We start from the raw sequence: 17,465 nt of genomic DNA on the forward strand, positions 1-17,465 counted from the left end.
GGAATCGTAATTATGTTTGCAATAATACACTTCACTGGCAATCAATTTAAACTGAGAGCAATGAATACAACTCTTAAACACTACATTTAATTAATGCTTTTATTCAAAAAAATACGGACTACTTCAACAGATGTACCGGCATACATCCGAAGTTGTTTTTGAAAAAATGGCCGAGGAGTTCCGAATGACTGTCGCTTAAAAAATAGTTATCCGGTTTCACTTTTAAAACCAATTGGCATATCCGCTTTAACCACAATTGTCAGTTTTTATAAGTAGATGCATGGAGCGAACGCTTTTTATATTGTTAACTGCTCAAATAGCATTTAGTTAAAATCTAACTGTGAGTATTTTGAGTTGTGTGAAATTAATATTTCACTTGCTTTAACTATTTACTTTACCAACGAATCAATTTGCTTCTTTTGTTTGTTCTATCCGACGGAGTATATTATGAAGTTTACGATAAACCTAACAGTGCTGACTTATTTATAGAACACATTCAATCATTGACCAGCAAGACATGATTACCGATGTCGAGTCTTTCCTGCATTGAAATGATAAAGCGTGGCTACAAATTTATATTCATAGGACTAGCAGTGGTATGCATTTTTGTGTTTGTTCCTCGTTACATGAGGGGAGAGGCTGTTCCCCGTAGGCTGGACATGTTGCCGCGGATGGACGTGCGGGCGGTTTTAAGTGATTCAGCGGAAAAGCTGCTACTTTATTGGAAGCCATTTAATGGAAATGGGTTTTTAATCCCAGAACAGAACTGTTTGAAAAGATGTCCAGTGAAATGTAACATAACAGATGACAAAAGCATGTTCTATGACGCTGATTTAATAAATTACCACCTGACGGATTTATGGCCGGATAACTGGCACATCGGTACATCAAAGACGATTGAATTTCCGGCATATCGCCGAAAGGAACAGATTTGGGTGGTCACTAACCAAGAGCCTCCTTCAAACTTGTTTGGAAATCTCAGGGTTTTTAATAGACTGTTTAACTGGACTATGTGGTACCGAACTGATTCATTGGTTCCTTTACAGTATGGGTGGTCAGTTGCTTTGACAGAAGATGAGTCGTCCAGTTCAACAAAAGATTTGGAACAACGTAACTTCTACCGAGAGAAAAGTAGAAACATTACTGGTAGGATTAGTAACTGTGGGGACGCCTCGAGGAGATACAGATTGGTTCACAAAATGCAACAACATCTGGATATCGATATGTATGGCGGATGTTACTCCAAAAAATGTTATCATGAAAACTGCAACCAACCTTTAGAAGAATACCGATTCTACCTAGCCTTTGAGAACTCACTGTGCACTGATTATGTCACTGAAAAATACTGGGATGCTATAAGTAGGGATCAAATTCCAATTGTTAACTGGGATTATCAGCACGTGAAAAATGTAGTTATTCCTAATTCTTTTATCAGCGTCCATGACTTTGGAGACATCAAGTCTTTCGTTGAATACTTAGAACAGGTGATGACAAATGAAACTCTTTACAATAGTTATTTCGACTGGCGGCGCCACTTCCGGGTTGAGCGGCGCTGCTCTAGTTGCCTGCTTTGCCAGGCCCTTTACTCGGATATCTCGAGACAGATTGTGGCCGACCTAGAAGGCTGGGTACGCGCGGACATATGTCCCAAAGTACAGGTACGTGTGTGTTAGATACCGACCGAACTATCCAAAGTTGTTACAGTCCATGGTATATAGTATGAACGGTCCAAGGTCGAGACATTACTTATACTGAAATGTCCACGGCCTTAACGGTCCATTGGCCAAATAGTTTCAACCATGAACATCATAATTAATTCATTGCTTTGAAAATCGAGTTATTGTCAATTGATTTCTGAAAGACAATTAATTCGTCATTTCAGGAGTTGAATAAGCTGGTGTTGAATATCGATCAACGACTCTTTGAGTGGGGAATATGATCCACTAATGTCAGTAGTCTATGGACTTGGCATTCTGCTGAACTATCGACCGATATAGACGTTTAAAGTGTAACTATGAACGGGTGGATGTTCCAAATGATCCCACCACATGCGACTGTTCTGTGATTTCCGTATTGGTTCGGGAAAGAACATTCGAAGTAATGCACCAGTAATACCCCGGATTTTGGGATGTGTTGAGTTCACAAAACAACTATATAATGCCTTCACACTTAAAATATTCTTCCTGTAAAGCTAAATTTCCCAAGTAAACAATTCACTAAAGAAGCCAAAATTGTTTATGATAAAAATACTAAATATTTCAAAGAAATACTGTGAACAGTACTTTGCTATCTATTTGCAACATGGTGCACATGAATTATTACTTCCGAGTTACATAAGTATAAAGGGATGGTGGCATGAAATATTGATGACTTAGTGCATGTGTTTTACATGCACATCAACTTCAGAGAAGATCAAAGAGATATGACGATGATGGAATTATGTCGAAAATCGATCGTTTACGATTGAGTTAGTCAATAGTCGATTGCATAATCACTGGATCGATGTTTTCTACCAGGCTGTTAGTCATAAAAATTGGAAAAATATATTGGAACAACACTATACGTTATTTTGTATTCAGCTTATAACCTCAAGCTTAAATACAATTGAATTAAAACACGTTTCCGAACCTTTCATTTCGATTTCATCATAAAAAAATCATCGATGGCCTAACTGTAATTTTCGGTGATCGATTATATCTTTTGATCGATTTTCAAATCATGAAAGATCGTCGGATTTCTAAAACTGAATTCCGAGATTGAGTGTGATTATAGCTATTGTCGAAATGGTGAATATGCAATGAGTTATTAGCTGTAAATACGCGTATTGTGGAATTTTGATTGAATGGCTTTGTTTGTTGACACTGTAAACGTTGAAGCAACATTATCCCTTTCTTCAAGTGTCTGTTCAAACAGAATACTTCATGTATATGAGCTCATTGTATTTAAACAGGATGGTACGAAAGTCAAGTTGGCGTGAGAAAACTTCCCGGTTTATTTGTAATTATGTATTTATTGCTCAACCGCAAACTATTTATTTACACTCGCGCGTTTGTTCTTGTGTTATATGAATGCCATCGGAAATGAATTTCATTTCCTTTTAGTATGTCCAAAATATCTACGAAAACAATTCTTTAAACCATACTTTTGCCATTGGCCAACAAAACAAAAGTTTATTACCCCTTTGTTCTCAGACAACGATAAAAACAATGCACATTGTTCGTAAATATTTATATCATGCATTTTTGTTACGATCGAGAACCTAATTTTCACTGGCGTTAATAACACGTTTCAGCAAAGTAGAACTGTTTCCGTCACAGTGTTAATATACTAAACACAGTTTTATTTTGAACTTTTCAGGTAGTTCATTATTGAATGATGCTTCCAAATTAATATCTTATACTTCCTGAATTGTTTGCACTGAGATACACAGAAAATGGGGTTTTGTAAGGGGTGAAATCCAGGCAACAATAAACAATTGTATGCCTGATTTTTCTTGAAATTGTGTGATAACCTACTTAAAAGATTGTTCCAAAAAAAAATTTTTAAACATAGTTTGAAAAAATTGTGAATGTAAACATTTATAACATTATGATAATAGAGTTTCTGATTTTCGATTTTCCCTAATGTAATTGTACAGTTTTAGGTTACAACACGTTTGTTTAATTTATAGTCATATGCTAAAAAATTGACAAACCAAACATTTTACAATATACTTATTTAATAAAAAAATATTGTTTACTTTCACTTTCCTTTTTTGTTTACTTAACACAGGTATTTGTCATTTTAGTGTCGTTTTAAGTGGACATTGGCACATTGTACACATATTGACATTATATCGACCTACCTTAAAGCTGCACTCTCACAGATTGAACGTTTTGACAACTTTTTTATTTTTTGTCTTGGAACGAGCCAATTTTTGCGAAACTCCATGGAAACCAATTATATCGGACTGCTGACAAAAAAGTAGATCGCAGATTTTAATATCTAAGTTTAAAAATTGATGTTTTATGCATTTTTTTAAACCGTTAGTTTAAGCCATAAAACATCAATTTTCGAACGGAAATATGAAAATCTACTTTCTGATTTTTTTGTCAGCAATCTTATATCATTGGTTTGCAGATATTTACGCAAAAATTTGCTCTTTCCCAGACAAAAAATAAAAAAAAGTTGTAAAAATGGTATATCTGTGAGAGTGCAGCTTTAATGCGCAACGCAGCCATTGAGGATTTAAGCTTGAACAAATACAATACTCCAAGCCTTTCCAAATCAATACAGTTCAATCAATTTTTATTGTGTTCCTTAGGTCTGGATAGGGTTAGATCCTATTCAAAAACAGGTTTTTTATTAGGCTGGCTTTATGAAACAAAATGAATGATCAGTATTGACACACGTTGCAAGATGCATGATTCAATTAGACTGGAATGGAGAACCTGTGCTTTTATAAAATATAAGGGTATACAGTCGAAACCCGTTGGCTCGAGATCGCTTGGCTCGATCCCCTCGTTGGCTCGAACTGGATGTAGAGGATTTTTTTGCAATGAAATTAAGAAATGAAAAAAAAATAACTGCTTGTTAATTAGATATTATTTTTTTTAGATATGGTCCTTCTTCCCAGGAAACGGATTATTCGAGAGTGATTACTTATGTTTTTACCTTTTGTCACAATCGACAAAAAAAATGTCACAATCGAGCAAAAATAATTTAGTATAAATGAACAAATGTTTTAATTATTGTATCGTTATTTAATGTGAATAGTGTAGTGGTGCACGTGTTTAATTAATTAATTTAATTAATTATAAACGTGGATATAAGATTGAATTAAGATGAATATTGAATACCATCCCTTCAAACGACTGATAAAGAAGAAAATAATCATAATAGTTATCCGGTTTCACTTTTAAAACCAATTGACATATCCGCTTTAACCACAATTGTCAGTTTTTATCAGTAGATGCATGGAGCGAACGCTTTTTATATTGTTAACTGCTCAAATAGCATTTAATTAAAATCTAACTGTGAGTATTTTGAGTTGTGTGAAATTAATATTTCACTTGCTTTAACTATTTACTTTACCAACGAATCAATTTGCTTCTTTTGTTTGTTCTATCCGACGGAGTATATTATGAAGTTTACGATAAACCTAACAGTGCTGACTTATTTATAGAACACATTCAATCATTGACCAGCAAGACATGATTACCGATGTCGAGTCTTTCCTGCATTGAAATGATAAAGCGTGGCTACAAATTTATATTCATAGGACTAGCAGTGGTATGCATTTTTGTGTTTGTTCCTCGTTACATGAGGGGAGAGGCTGTTCCCCGTAGGCTGGACATGTTGCCGCGGATGGACGTGCGGGCGGTTTTAAGTGATTCAGCGGAAAAGCTGCTACTTTATTGGAAGCCATTTAATGGAAATGGGTTTTTAATCCCAGAACAGAACTGTTTGAAAAGATGTCCAGTGAAATGTAACATAACAGATGACAAAAGCATGTTCTATGACGCTGATTTAATCAATTACCACTTGACGGATTTATGGCCGGACAACTGGCACATCGATACAACAAAGACGATTGAATTTCCGGCATATCGCCGAAAGGAACAGATATGGGTGCTAACTAACCAAGAGCCTCCTTCAAACTTGTTTGGAAATCTCCGGGTTTTTAATAAACTGTTTAACTGGACTATGTGGTACCGAACTGATTCAGTGGTTCCTTTCCAGTATGGTTGGTCGGTTGCTTTGACTGAAGATGAGTCGTCAAGTTCAACAAAAGATTTGGAACAACGTAACTTCTACCGAGAGAAAAGTAGAAACATTACTGGTAGGATTAGTAACTGTGGGGACGCCTCGAGGAGATACAGACTGGTTCACAAAATGCAACAACATCTAGATATCGATATGTATGGCGGATGTTACTCCAAAAAATGCTATCATGAAAACTGCAACCAACCTTTAGAAGAATACCGATTCTACCTAGCCTTTGAGAACTCACTTTGCACTGATTATGTCACTGAAAAATACTGGGATGCTATAAGTAGGGATCAAATTCCAATTGTTAACTGGGATTATCAGCACGTGAAAAATGTAGTTATTCCTAATTCTTTTATCAGCGTCCATGACTTTGGAGACATCAAGTCTTTCGTTGACTACTTAGAACAGGTGATGACAAATGAAACTCTTTACAATAGTTATTTCGACTGGCGACGCCACTTCCGGGTTGAGCGGCGCTGCTCTAGTTGCCTGCTGTGCCAGCACCTGTACGCAGATACCTCGAGACGGGTTGTGGCCGACCTTGAAGGCTGGGTACGCGCGGACATATGTCCCAAAGTACAGGTACGTGTGTGCTAGATACCGACCGAACTGTCCATAGTAATTACAGTCCATGATATATAGAATAAACGCTCCAAGGTCACGATATTACTTATACCGAAATGTCCACGGGCTTAACGGTCCATTGGCCAATTAATTTCAACCATGGACATCATAATTAATTCATTGCTTCAGTTGTTCTTGGTCAATTGATTTCTGAATGGCAATCGATTTGGCATTTCAGGAGTTGAATAAGCTGGTGTTGGATATCGATCGACGACTCTTCGAGTGGGGAATATGATCCACTAATGTCAAAAGTCTCTGGACTTGGCTTTCTGCTGAAATATCGACCAATGTAGACGTTAACCAACTATGAACGGGTGGATGCTCCAAATGATCCCACCATTTGCGACTGTTCTGTGATTTCCGTATTGGTTCGTGAAAGGACATTCGAAGTAATGCACTAGTAATACCCCGGATTTTGGGATGTGTTGATTTATAACATCTATATACTGTTTTCTAACTTAAGATATTCTTTCTGGAAAGCTAAATTTCCACAGTAAACAATTCATTTTAGAAGCCAAAATAGTTTATGATAACAATAATAAATCTTTGAATGGAATACTGTTTACAATACCTGGTTGTCTATTTGCAATATGGTGCAGATGTACTTATTACACCCGAGGTACATTAGTATAAAGGGATGGTGGCATAAAACATTTATGACTTGGTGCATGTGTTTAACATGCACATCAAATTCAGAGAAGATCAAAGAGATATGACGATCTTGGAATTATGTCGAAAATCGATCGTTTACGATTGAGTTAGTCAATAATTAATCGCATAATCACTGGATCGATGTTTTTCTACCAGGTTATTAATCTTAAAAAAAGGAAAAATATATTGGAACAGCAATATACGTTATTTAGTATTCAGCTTATAACCTCAAGCTGACATACAATTGAATTAAAACACGTTTCCGAACCGTTCATTTCGATTACATCATTAATTATTAATGGAAATGGTCTAACAGTAATTTTCGATGATCGATTATATCCTTTGATAGATTTTCAAAACATGGAAGATCATCAGATTTCGAAGAACTTAATTCCGTGATTAAGTGTGATTTATAGTTATTGTCGAAATGGTGAAAAGGCAATGAGTTATTAGCTGTAAATACGCGTATTGTGGAATTGTGTTTAAATGGCTTTGTTTATTAACAATGTAAATATTGAAGAAACATTAGCCCTTACTTCAAGTATCTGATCAAACAGAATACTTCATGTATATGAGCTCATCGAATTCAAACAGGATAGTACGAATATCAATCTGACGTGGGAAAACCTCTCGGTTTATTTGTTATTATATATTCATCGCTCAACCGCAAACAAGTTATGTACACTCGCATGTTTGATCTTGTTTTATATGAATGCCATCGAAAATGAATATCATTTCCTTTAAGACTGTCCAAGATATCATAATCTACGAAAGTAATTCTTTAAAACCATACTTTTGCCACTGGCCAATAAAACTTAAGTGTATTGCCCCTTTGTCCTCAGACAGTGAAAAAACCTATGCACAATGTTCGTAAATATTTATATCATGCATCTTTGAAACTATCAAGAACTTAATTAAGAATTTGATACTATGATTTATAGTATACTTCTCTATTGGCTATGTCTTTGCTCTCCACGATGATTTGTTTCATAAAATAATTGATTTATTTGAGATGTTTTGCATTTTGGGTATGAATGTTATATAATTTAATGCTGAATAAATGTTATGATAAGATAATTGATATACATGTCCATGAGGCATAGGCAATAGGTTATACACATTGTATACCTGATCCCTGAGGTCAGGTTTGGCGCCTTTTAGGACTGATTTTATTTGCACATGCGTTTGTAACTGTTATAGTCTAAGAGTAAGCACCCTGGCCCCAATATCATGAAACTACTTAAGTAAAATCTCAATCTCAATCTGAACTGCTTCTCCCCCATTACAGTATGACATTATCCCCCATTACAGTATGACATTATTCCCCATTACAGTATGACATTATTCCCCATTACAGTATGACATTATCCCCCATTACAGTATGACATTATTCCCCATTACAGTATGACATTATTAAAAAGTACTCAAAACTTCTTCATTCTCACATGCATTATGTTGATTAACATGATTCCTTAATATTTCAAAAAGAATATTTCTACAGCACGAAATGTACTTGAGTAAAACTTAAAAATAATAAATTGGACTCAAGTACAATTTTTGCTCTCAATTTTTTTCCTATCTAATATTGACCTTTTTTTCAACATAATGAATAAGAGAATGCGATTTTATAAAGGGTAATACATTTACAATTGTGAATCATATGATGCTGTAAATTGATAAAAGAGTTGAGACTGAGATTGAGATTTGACTTGAGTATTTTCGTGATATTGGGCCCTGGTCTAAAACTGTGGCTATTACCTTTAAGCGATGCATGCACAGATTTTATGTTGGTAAAATATGTTTTTACTTGAAATTGAGTTATTTTAAAATCGTTTAAATAATCGTCAACACCAAATTGTAGCTGACAAATACTCGTTTGACAGAAAATGTTGTAAATCCAAGCTTTTTATGAATGTAATATATCGAATGTAATATTTTAGAAGATGAATACCATTTTGTTATTGAATATCCATTGTAAAATGATATTCGAAACTCTTTATTGCCATCCTTCTATTTACGACATCCTAGAATGCACAAATTTATAGAGTTAATTGACACTAAAAATGAAGGAACATTGAAGAATTTGAGTGTATTTGTTTACAAAGCTTTTCACATTATGTCAAATAGACATTTTGTAACAGTCTAGTGTTATAGCCATTGTCATAAAATTTATTAGTTAATATGTTACCGCACAAGTACATATTATTTGTATTTGTCACCATTGTGCACTTTATGTCTCATGGGTCTACGACCTCCTGGTTTATTATAAATAAAACTTGAAACTTGAAACTTATGACTCAATTTTCACTGGCGTTAATAACACGTTTCAGCATAGTAGAACTGTTTCCGTCACAGTGTTAATATTCTAAACACAGTTTTATTTTGAACTTTTCAGGTAGTTCATTATTGAATGAAGCTTCCAAATTAATATGTTATACTTCCTGAATTGTTTGCACTGAGATACACAGAAAATGGGGTTTTGTAAGGGGTGAAATCCTGACAACAATAAACAATTGTATGCCTGATTTTTCTTGAAATGTTATGATAACCTACTTAAAAGATTGTTCCAAAAAATAATTTTTAAACATGGTTTGAAAAAATTGTGAATGCAAACTTTTATAACATTATGTTAATAGAGTTTCTGATTTTCGATTTTCCCTAATGTAATTGTACAGTTTTAGGTTACAACACGTTTGTTTAATTTATAGTCATATGCTAAAAAATTGACAAACCAAACATTTTACAATATACTTATTTAATAAAAAAATATTGTTTACTTTCACTTTCCTTTTTTGTTTACTTAACACAGGTATTTGTCATTTTAGTGTCGTTTAAGTGGACATTGGCACATTGTACACATATTGGCATTACATCGACCTACCTTAAAGCTGCACTCTCACAGATTGAACGTTTTGACAACTTTTTTATTTTTTGTCTTGGAACGAGCCAATTTTTGCGAAAATCCATGGAAACCAGTTATATAGGACTGCTGACAAAAAAGTAGATCGCAGATTTTAATATCTAAGTTTAAAAATTGATGTTTTATGCATTTTTTTAAACCGTTAGTTTAAGCCATAAAACATCAATTTTCGAACGGAAATATGAAAATCTACTTTCTGATTTTTTTGTCAGCAATCTTATATCATTGGTTTGCAGATATTTACGCAAAAATTTGCTCTTTCCCAGACAAAAAATAAAAAAAAGTTGTAAAAATGGTATATCTGTGAGAGTGCAGCTTTAATGCGCAACGCAGCCATTGAGGATTTAAGCTTGAACCAATACAATACTCCAAGCCTTTCCAAATCAATACAGTTCAATCAATTTTTATTGTGTTCCTTAGGTCTGGATAGGGTTAGATCCTATTCAAAAACAGGTTTTTTATTAGGCTGGCTTTATGAAACAAAATGAATGATCAGTATTGACACACGTTGCAAGATACATGATTCAATTAGACTGGAATGGAGAACCTGTGCTTTTATAAAATATAAGGGTATACAGTCGAAACCCGTTGGCTCGAGATCGCTTGGCTCGATCCCCTCGTTGGCTCGAACTGGATGTAGAGGATTTTTTTGCAATGAAATTAAGAAATGAAAAAAAAATAACTGCTTGTTAATTAGATATTATTTTTTTTAGATATGGTCTTTCTTCCCAGGAAACGGATTATTCGAGAGTGATTACTTATGTTTTTACCTTTTGTCACAATCGACCAAAAAAATGTCACAATCGAGCAAAAATAATTTAGTATAAATGAACAAATGTTTTAATTATTGTATCGTTATTTAATGTGAATAGTGTAGTGGTTCACGTGTTTAATTAATTAATTTAATTAATTATAAACGTGGATATAAGATTGAATTAAGATGAATATTGAATACCATCCCTTCAAACGACTGATAAAGAAGAAAATAATCATAATAGTTATCCGGTTTCACTTTTAAAACCAATTGGCATATCCGCTTTAACCACAATTGTCAGTTTTTATCAGTAGATGCATGGAGCGAACGCTTTTTATATTGTTAACTGCTCAAATAGCATTTAGTTAAAATCTAACTGTGAGTATTTTGAGTTGTGTGAAATTAATATTTCACTTGCTTTAACTATTTACTTTACCAACGAATCAATTTGCTTCTTTTGTTTGTTCTATCCGACGGAGTATATTATGAAGTTTACGATAAACCTAACCTAAACCTAAACCTAGTGCTGACTTATTTATAGAACACATTCAATCATTGACCAGCAGGACATGATTACCGATGTCGAGTCTTTGCAGCACTATAATGTTAAAGCGTGGCTACAAATTTATATTCATAGGACTAGGAGTGGTATGCTTTATTGTGTATTTTCATCTTTATATGAGAACAGAGGCTGTTCCGCGTAGGCTGGACATGTTGCCGCGGACGGACAGACGGGCGGTTTTAAGTGATCCAGCGGTAAAGCTACTGGTTTATTGGAAGCCATTTAATGGAGATGGGTTTTTAAAACCAGAACAGAACTGTTTGAAAAGATGTCCAGTGAAATGTAACATAACAGATGACAAAAACATGTTCTATGAAGCTGATTTAATCAATTACCACCTGACGGATTTATGGCCGGACAACTGGCACATCGATACAACAAAGACGATTGAATTTCCGGCATATCGCCGAAAGGAACAGATATGGGTGCTAACTAACCAAGAGCCTCCTTCAAACTTGTTTGGAAATCTCAGGGTTTTTAATAAACTGTTTAACTGGACTATGTGGTACCGAACTGATTCAGTGGTTCCTTTCCAGTATGGCTGGTCGGTTGCTTTGACTGAAGATGAGTTGTCAAGTTCAACAAAAGATTTGAAAAGACGTAACTTCTACCGAGAGAAAAGTAGAAACATTACTGGTAGGATTAGTAACTGTGGGGACGCCTCGAGGAGATACAGACTGGTTCACAAAATGCAACAACATCTAGATATCGATATGTATGGCGGATGTTACTCCAAAAAATGCTATCATGAAAACTGCAACCAACCTTTAGAAGAATACCGATTCTACCTAGCCTTTGAGAACTCACTTTGCACTGATTATGTCACTGAAAAATACTGGGATGCTATAAGTAGGGATCAAATTCCAATTGTTAACTGGGATTATCAGCACGTGAAAAATGTAGTTATTCCTAATTCTTTTATCAGCGTCCATGACTTTGGAGACATCAAGTCTTTCGTTGACTACTTAGAACAGGTGATGACAAATGAAACTCTTTACAATAGTTATTTCGACTGGCGGCGCCACTTCCGAACGGAGCGGCGCTGCTCTAGTTGCCTGCTGTGCCAGCACCTGTACGCAGATAAGTCGAGACGGGTTGTTGCCGACCTTGAAGGCTGGGTACGCGCGGACATATGTCCCAAAGTACAGGTACGTGTGTGCTAGATACCGACCGAACTGTCCATAGTAATTACAGTCCATGATATATAGAATAAACGCTCCAAGGTCACGACGTTACTTATACCGAATTGTCCACGGGCTTAACGGTCCATTGGCCAATTAATTTCAACCATGGACATCATAATTAATTCATTGCTTCAGTTGTTCTTGGTCAATTGATTTCTGAATGGCAATCGATTTGGCATTTCAGGAGTTGAATAAGCTGGTGTTGGATATCGATCGACGACTCTTCGAGTGGGGAATATGATCCACTAATGTCAAAAGTCTCTGGACTTGGCTTACTGCTGAAATATCGACCAATGTAGACGTTAACCAACTATGAACGGGTGGATGCTCCAAATGATCCCACCATTTGCGACTTTTCTGTGATTTCCGTATTGGTTCGTGAAAGGACATTCGAAGTAATGCACCAGTAATACCCCGGATTTTGGGATGTGTTGATTTATAACATCTATATACTGTTTTCTAACTTAAGATATTCTTCCTGGAAAGCTAAATTTCCACAGTAAACAATTCATTTTAGAAGCCAAAATAGTTTATGATAACAATAATAAATCTTTGAATGGAATACTGTTTACAATACCTGGTTGTCTATTTGCAATATGGTGCAGATGTACTTATTACACCCGAGGTACATTAGTATAAAGGGATGGTGGCATAAAACATTTATGACTTGGTGCATGTGTTTAACATGCACATCAAATTCAGAGAAGATCAAAGAGATTTGACGATCTTGGAATTATGTCGAAAATCGATCGTTTACGATTGAGTTAGTCAATAATCGATCGCATAATCACTGGATCGATGTTTTTCTACCAGGTTATTAATCATAAAAATAGGAAAAATATATTGGAACAGCAATATACGTTATTTAGTATTCAGCTTATAACCTCAAGCTGACATACAATTGAATTAAAACACGTTTCCGAACCGTTCATTTCGATTACATCATTAATTATTAATGGAAATGGTCTAACTGTAATTTTCGGTGATCGATTATATCCTTTGATAGATTTTCAAAACATGGAAGATCATCAGATTTCGAAGAACTTAATTCCTTGATTAAGTGTGATTTATAGTTGTTGTCGAAATGGTGAAAAGGCAATGAGTTATTAGCTGTAAATACGCGTATTGTGGAATTGTGTTTAAATGGCTCTGTTTGTTAACAATGTAAATATTGAAGAAACATTAGCCCTTACTTCAAGTATCTGTTCAAACAGAATACTTCATGTATATGAGCTCATCGTATTCAAACAGGATAGTACGAATATCAATCTGACGTGGGAAAACCTCCCGGTTTATTTGTTATTATATATTCATCGCTCAACCGCAAACAAGTTATGTACACTCGCATGTTTGATCTTGTTTTATATGAATGCCATCGAAAATGAATATCATTTCCTTTTAGACTGTCCAAGATATCATAATCTACGAAAGTAATTCTTTAAAACCATACTTTTGCCACTGGCCAACAAAACATAAGTGTATTGCCCCTTTGTCCTCAGACAGTGAAAAAACCTATGCACAATGTTCATAAATATTTATATCATGCATCTTTGAAACTATCAAGAACTTAATTAAGAATTTGATACTATGATTTATAGTATACTTCTCTATTGGCTATGTCTCTGCTCTCCACGATGATTTGTTTCATAAAATAATTGATTTATTTGAGATGTTTTGCATTTTGGGTACGAATGTTATATAATTTAATGCTGAATAAATGTTATGATAAGATAATTGATATACATGTCCATGAGGCATAGGCAATAAGTTATACACATTGTATACCTGATCCCTGAGGTCAGGTTTGGCGCCTTTTAGGACTGATTTTATTTGCACATGCGTTTGCAACTGTTATAGTCTAAGAGTAAGCACCCTGGCCCCAATATCATGAAACTACTTAAGTCAAATCTCAATCTCAATCTCAATCTCAACTACTTCTCCCCCATTACAGTATGACATTATCCTCCATTACAGTATGACATTATTCCCCATTACAGTATGACATTATTAAAAATTACTCAAAACTTCTTCATTCTCACATGCATTATGTTGATTAACATGATTCCTTAATATTCTAAAAAGAATATTTCTACAACACGAAATGTACTTGAGTAAAACTTAAAAATAATAAATTGGACTCAAGTACAATTTTTGCTCTCAATTTTTTTTCCTATAAAATATTGACCTTTTTTTCAACATAATGAATAAGAGAATGCGATTTTATAAAGGGTAAAACATTTACAATTGTGAATCATATGATGCTGTAAATTGATAAAAAGAGTTGAGACTGAGATTGAGATTTGACTTGAGTATTTTCGTGATATTGGGCCCTGGTCTAAAACTGTGGCTATTACCTTTAAGCGATGCATGAACAGATTTTATGTTGGTAAAAATATGTTTTTATTTGAAATTAAGTTATTTTAAAATCGTTTGAATAATCGTCAACACCAAATTGTAGCTGACAAATGCTCATATGAACAAAATGTTGTTAATCAAAGGTTATTATGACTCAATTTTCACAGGCGTTAATAAGACAGCAAAGTAGAACTATTTCAGTCACAGTGTTAATATAATAAACACAGTTTTATTTTAAACTTTTCAGGTAGTTCATTATTGAATGAAGCTTCTTAATTAATATGTTATACTTCCTGAATTGTTTGCACTGAAATACACAGAAAGAAAGGGTTTTGTAAGGGGTGAAATCCAGATAACAATAAACAATTGTATGCCTGATTTTTCTTATTTTTGTTGATATGGTATGATAACCTACTTAAAAGGTTGTTCCGAAAAATGTTTTTAACATGGTTTGAAGAAATTGTGAATGCAAACTTTTATAAAAATTATGCTAATGCGTGAATGTGCAGATAGTCTAAAAACGATGTATAGCTTATCGGATTAGTGGATTTGAATAACCGAACTGAATATTGAATAAAGCTAATGATGTATGGCCATATGGTAAAATTAATGAATTTAATTTTGAATATCATCCCTACGAACGATTGATAAAGAAAAAAAGCGGAAATATTTCAGCAAGCGATGACTCGAAACTCGACGTTCGTGCATAAACCAAGATGTTATCAATGTTTGTGATAAATGTTAGATAACCACTTAAAGCGATAATATCTGCTTTGGAGAGATCATTAGACTATATTTAGGAATGAGTTTATAAACGACAGATAGAAACATTTTCGATACCCTACTTAACTTATAGCAAAATCTGTCGATAACAATTCAACCCCTTCAAAAAAATAAAAAAATAAATGTTGAAAATTAGCGTTTCGTTGTTGACAAATTGTGACGAAATGGTTACTTTTGTAACATATATATCACCAAGAGCATTTGCCTACCATGGTGTGATGGACAGCGGTGCTCGACTGCACCTCTACAATACATGGGTTCGATCGGTGCGACCAAATTCTTCTTTTCTTCTATTTTTTTATTGTATTGTTACCAAGTTGTTTTTATCAAAATATGAACTTCATGTTTTATCTAATAACGTTGGTATGTTTTCTAAAACAATCAATTATAAAATATTACACCCAAATATTTGGTTTTATTATGGTTACTGCACTAGTGTAAAGATTAAGGTTAAACATCTGCATTCTTTAGTTACCGATGGTTGAAATGCGCGCGGATGGTGTAACAATTGTAGTTATGCATAAGTTGTCGGAGGTGGGTTAAGCTGGTAGCGCATCACATGTCGGAGGTGGGTATAGCTGATATTGCATCACATGTCGGAGTTGGGTATAGCTGATAGTGCATCACATGTCGGAGGTGAGCTTACCAGGTAGCGCATCACATGTCGGAGGAGGATATAGCTGATAGTGCATCACATGTCGGAGGTGAGCTTACCAGGTAGCGCATCACATGTCGGAGGAGGGTATAGCTGGTAGTGCATATAATGTCGGAGGTGAGCTTACCAGGTAGCACATCAAATGTCGGAGGTGGGTAGCTGATAGTGCATCACATGTCGGAGGTAAGCTTACCAGGTAGCGCATCACATGTCGGAGGTGGGTATAGCTGATAGTGCATCACATGTCGGAGGTGGGTATAGCTGATAGTGCATCACATGTCGGAGGTGAGCTTACCAGGTAGTGCATCACATGTCGGAGGTGAGCTTACCAGGTAGAGCATTACATGTCGGAGTTGAGCTTTCCAGTTAGTGCATCACATGTCGGAGGTGGGTATAGCTGGTAGTGCATCACATGTCGGAGGTGAGCTAACCAGGTAGAGCATCACATGTCGGAGGTGAGCTAACCAGGTAGAGCATCACATGTCGGTGTTGAGCTTACCAGTTAGTGCATCACACTATGCATCATATGTCGGAGGTGAGCGTAGCTGGTAGTGCATCACATGTCGGAGGTGAGCTTAGCTGGTAGCGCATAACATGTCGGAGGTGAGCTAAGCTGGTAGTGCATCACATGTCGGAGGTGAGCTTAGCTGGTAGAGCATCACATGTTGGAGTTGAGCTTAGCTGGTAGAGCATAACATGTCTAAGGTTAGCTAAGCTGGTAGTGCTTCACATGTCAGACGTGGTTCAGCTGGTAGTGCATCACATGTCGGAGGTGGGTTCAGCTCGTAGTGCATCACATGTCGGAGGTGAGCTTAGCTGGTAGTGTATCACATGTCGGAGGTTGGTTTAGCTTGTAGTGCATCACATGTCGGGGGTGAGCTTAGCTGGTAGTGCATCACATGTCGGAGGTAAGCTTAGCTGGTAGTGCATCACATGTCAGAGGTGGGTTCAGCTGGTTGTGCACCACATGTCGGAGGTGAGCTTAGCTGGTAGCGCATCATAGGCCGGAAGTTTGTATAGCTGGTAGCGCATCACGTGTCGGAGGTTAGATTAGCTGGAAGCGCATCATATGTCGGAGGTGGGTATAGCTGGTAGCGCATCAAATGTCGGAGTTGGGTTCAGCTAGTAGCGCATCTTATGTCGGAGGTGAACTTTTGAATGTTCTTGAATAATTTAAACCACATTACTCATAGAAATATGGGGAACGTGACTCAAATTGGTCGTCC

The 17,465-nt window shown here is 35.6% G+C and overlaps 3 protein-coding genes across 3 annotated transcripts; all 3 read left to right on the forward strand.

Moving 5' to 3' along the window:
• The first annotated feature begins 286 nt into the window (after window positions 1–286).
• LOC128229073 (3-galactosyl-N-acetylglucosaminide 4-alpha-L-fucosyltransferase FUT3-like) lies at window positions 287–3,637 on the forward strand. The gene is made up of 3 exons (XM_052940725.1): window positions 287–340; window positions 490–1,658; window positions 1,883–3,637. The coding sequence occupies exons 2-3, from the start codon at window positions 528–530 to the stop codon at window positions 1,937–1,939; spliced, it is 1,188 nt and encodes a 395-aa protein (XP_052796685.1). The 5' UTR covers window positions 287–340; window positions 490–527; the 3' UTR covers window positions 1,940–3,637.
• A 1,330-nt stretch (window positions 3,638–4,967) lies between these two features.
• On the forward strand, window positions 4,968–9,591 carry LOC128229075 (alpha-(1,3)-fucosyltransferase fut-5-like). Its single transcript, XM_052940726.1, has 2 exons — window positions 4,968–6,333; window positions 6,554–9,591. The coding sequence occupies exons 1-2, from the start codon at window positions 5,203–5,205 to the stop codon at window positions 6,608–6,610; spliced, it is 1,188 nt and encodes a 395-aa protein (XP_052796686.1). The 5' UTR covers window positions 4,968–5,202; the 3' UTR covers window positions 6,611–9,591.
• A 1,645-nt stretch (window positions 9,592–11,236) lies between these two features.
• LOC128227601 (alpha-(1,3)-fucosyltransferase C-like) lies at window positions 11,237–15,631 on the forward strand. The gene is made up of 2 exons (XM_052938294.1): window positions 11,237–12,410; window positions 12,631–15,631. Exons 1-2 carry the CDS (start codon window positions 11,280–11,282, stop codon window positions 12,685–12,687), a joined length of 1,188 nt encoding a protein of 395 aa, XP_052794254.1. The 5' UTR covers window positions 11,237–11,279; the 3' UTR covers window positions 12,688–15,631.
• Window positions 15,632–17,465: the final 1,834 nt, after the last annotated feature.

Source organism: Mya arenaria, chromosome 3, assembly GCF_026914265.1.
Source record: "Mya arenaria isolate MELC-2E11 chromosome 3, ASM2691426v1".
NCBI lineage: Eukaryota > Metazoa > Mollusca > Bivalvia > Myida > Myidae > Mya > Mya arenaria.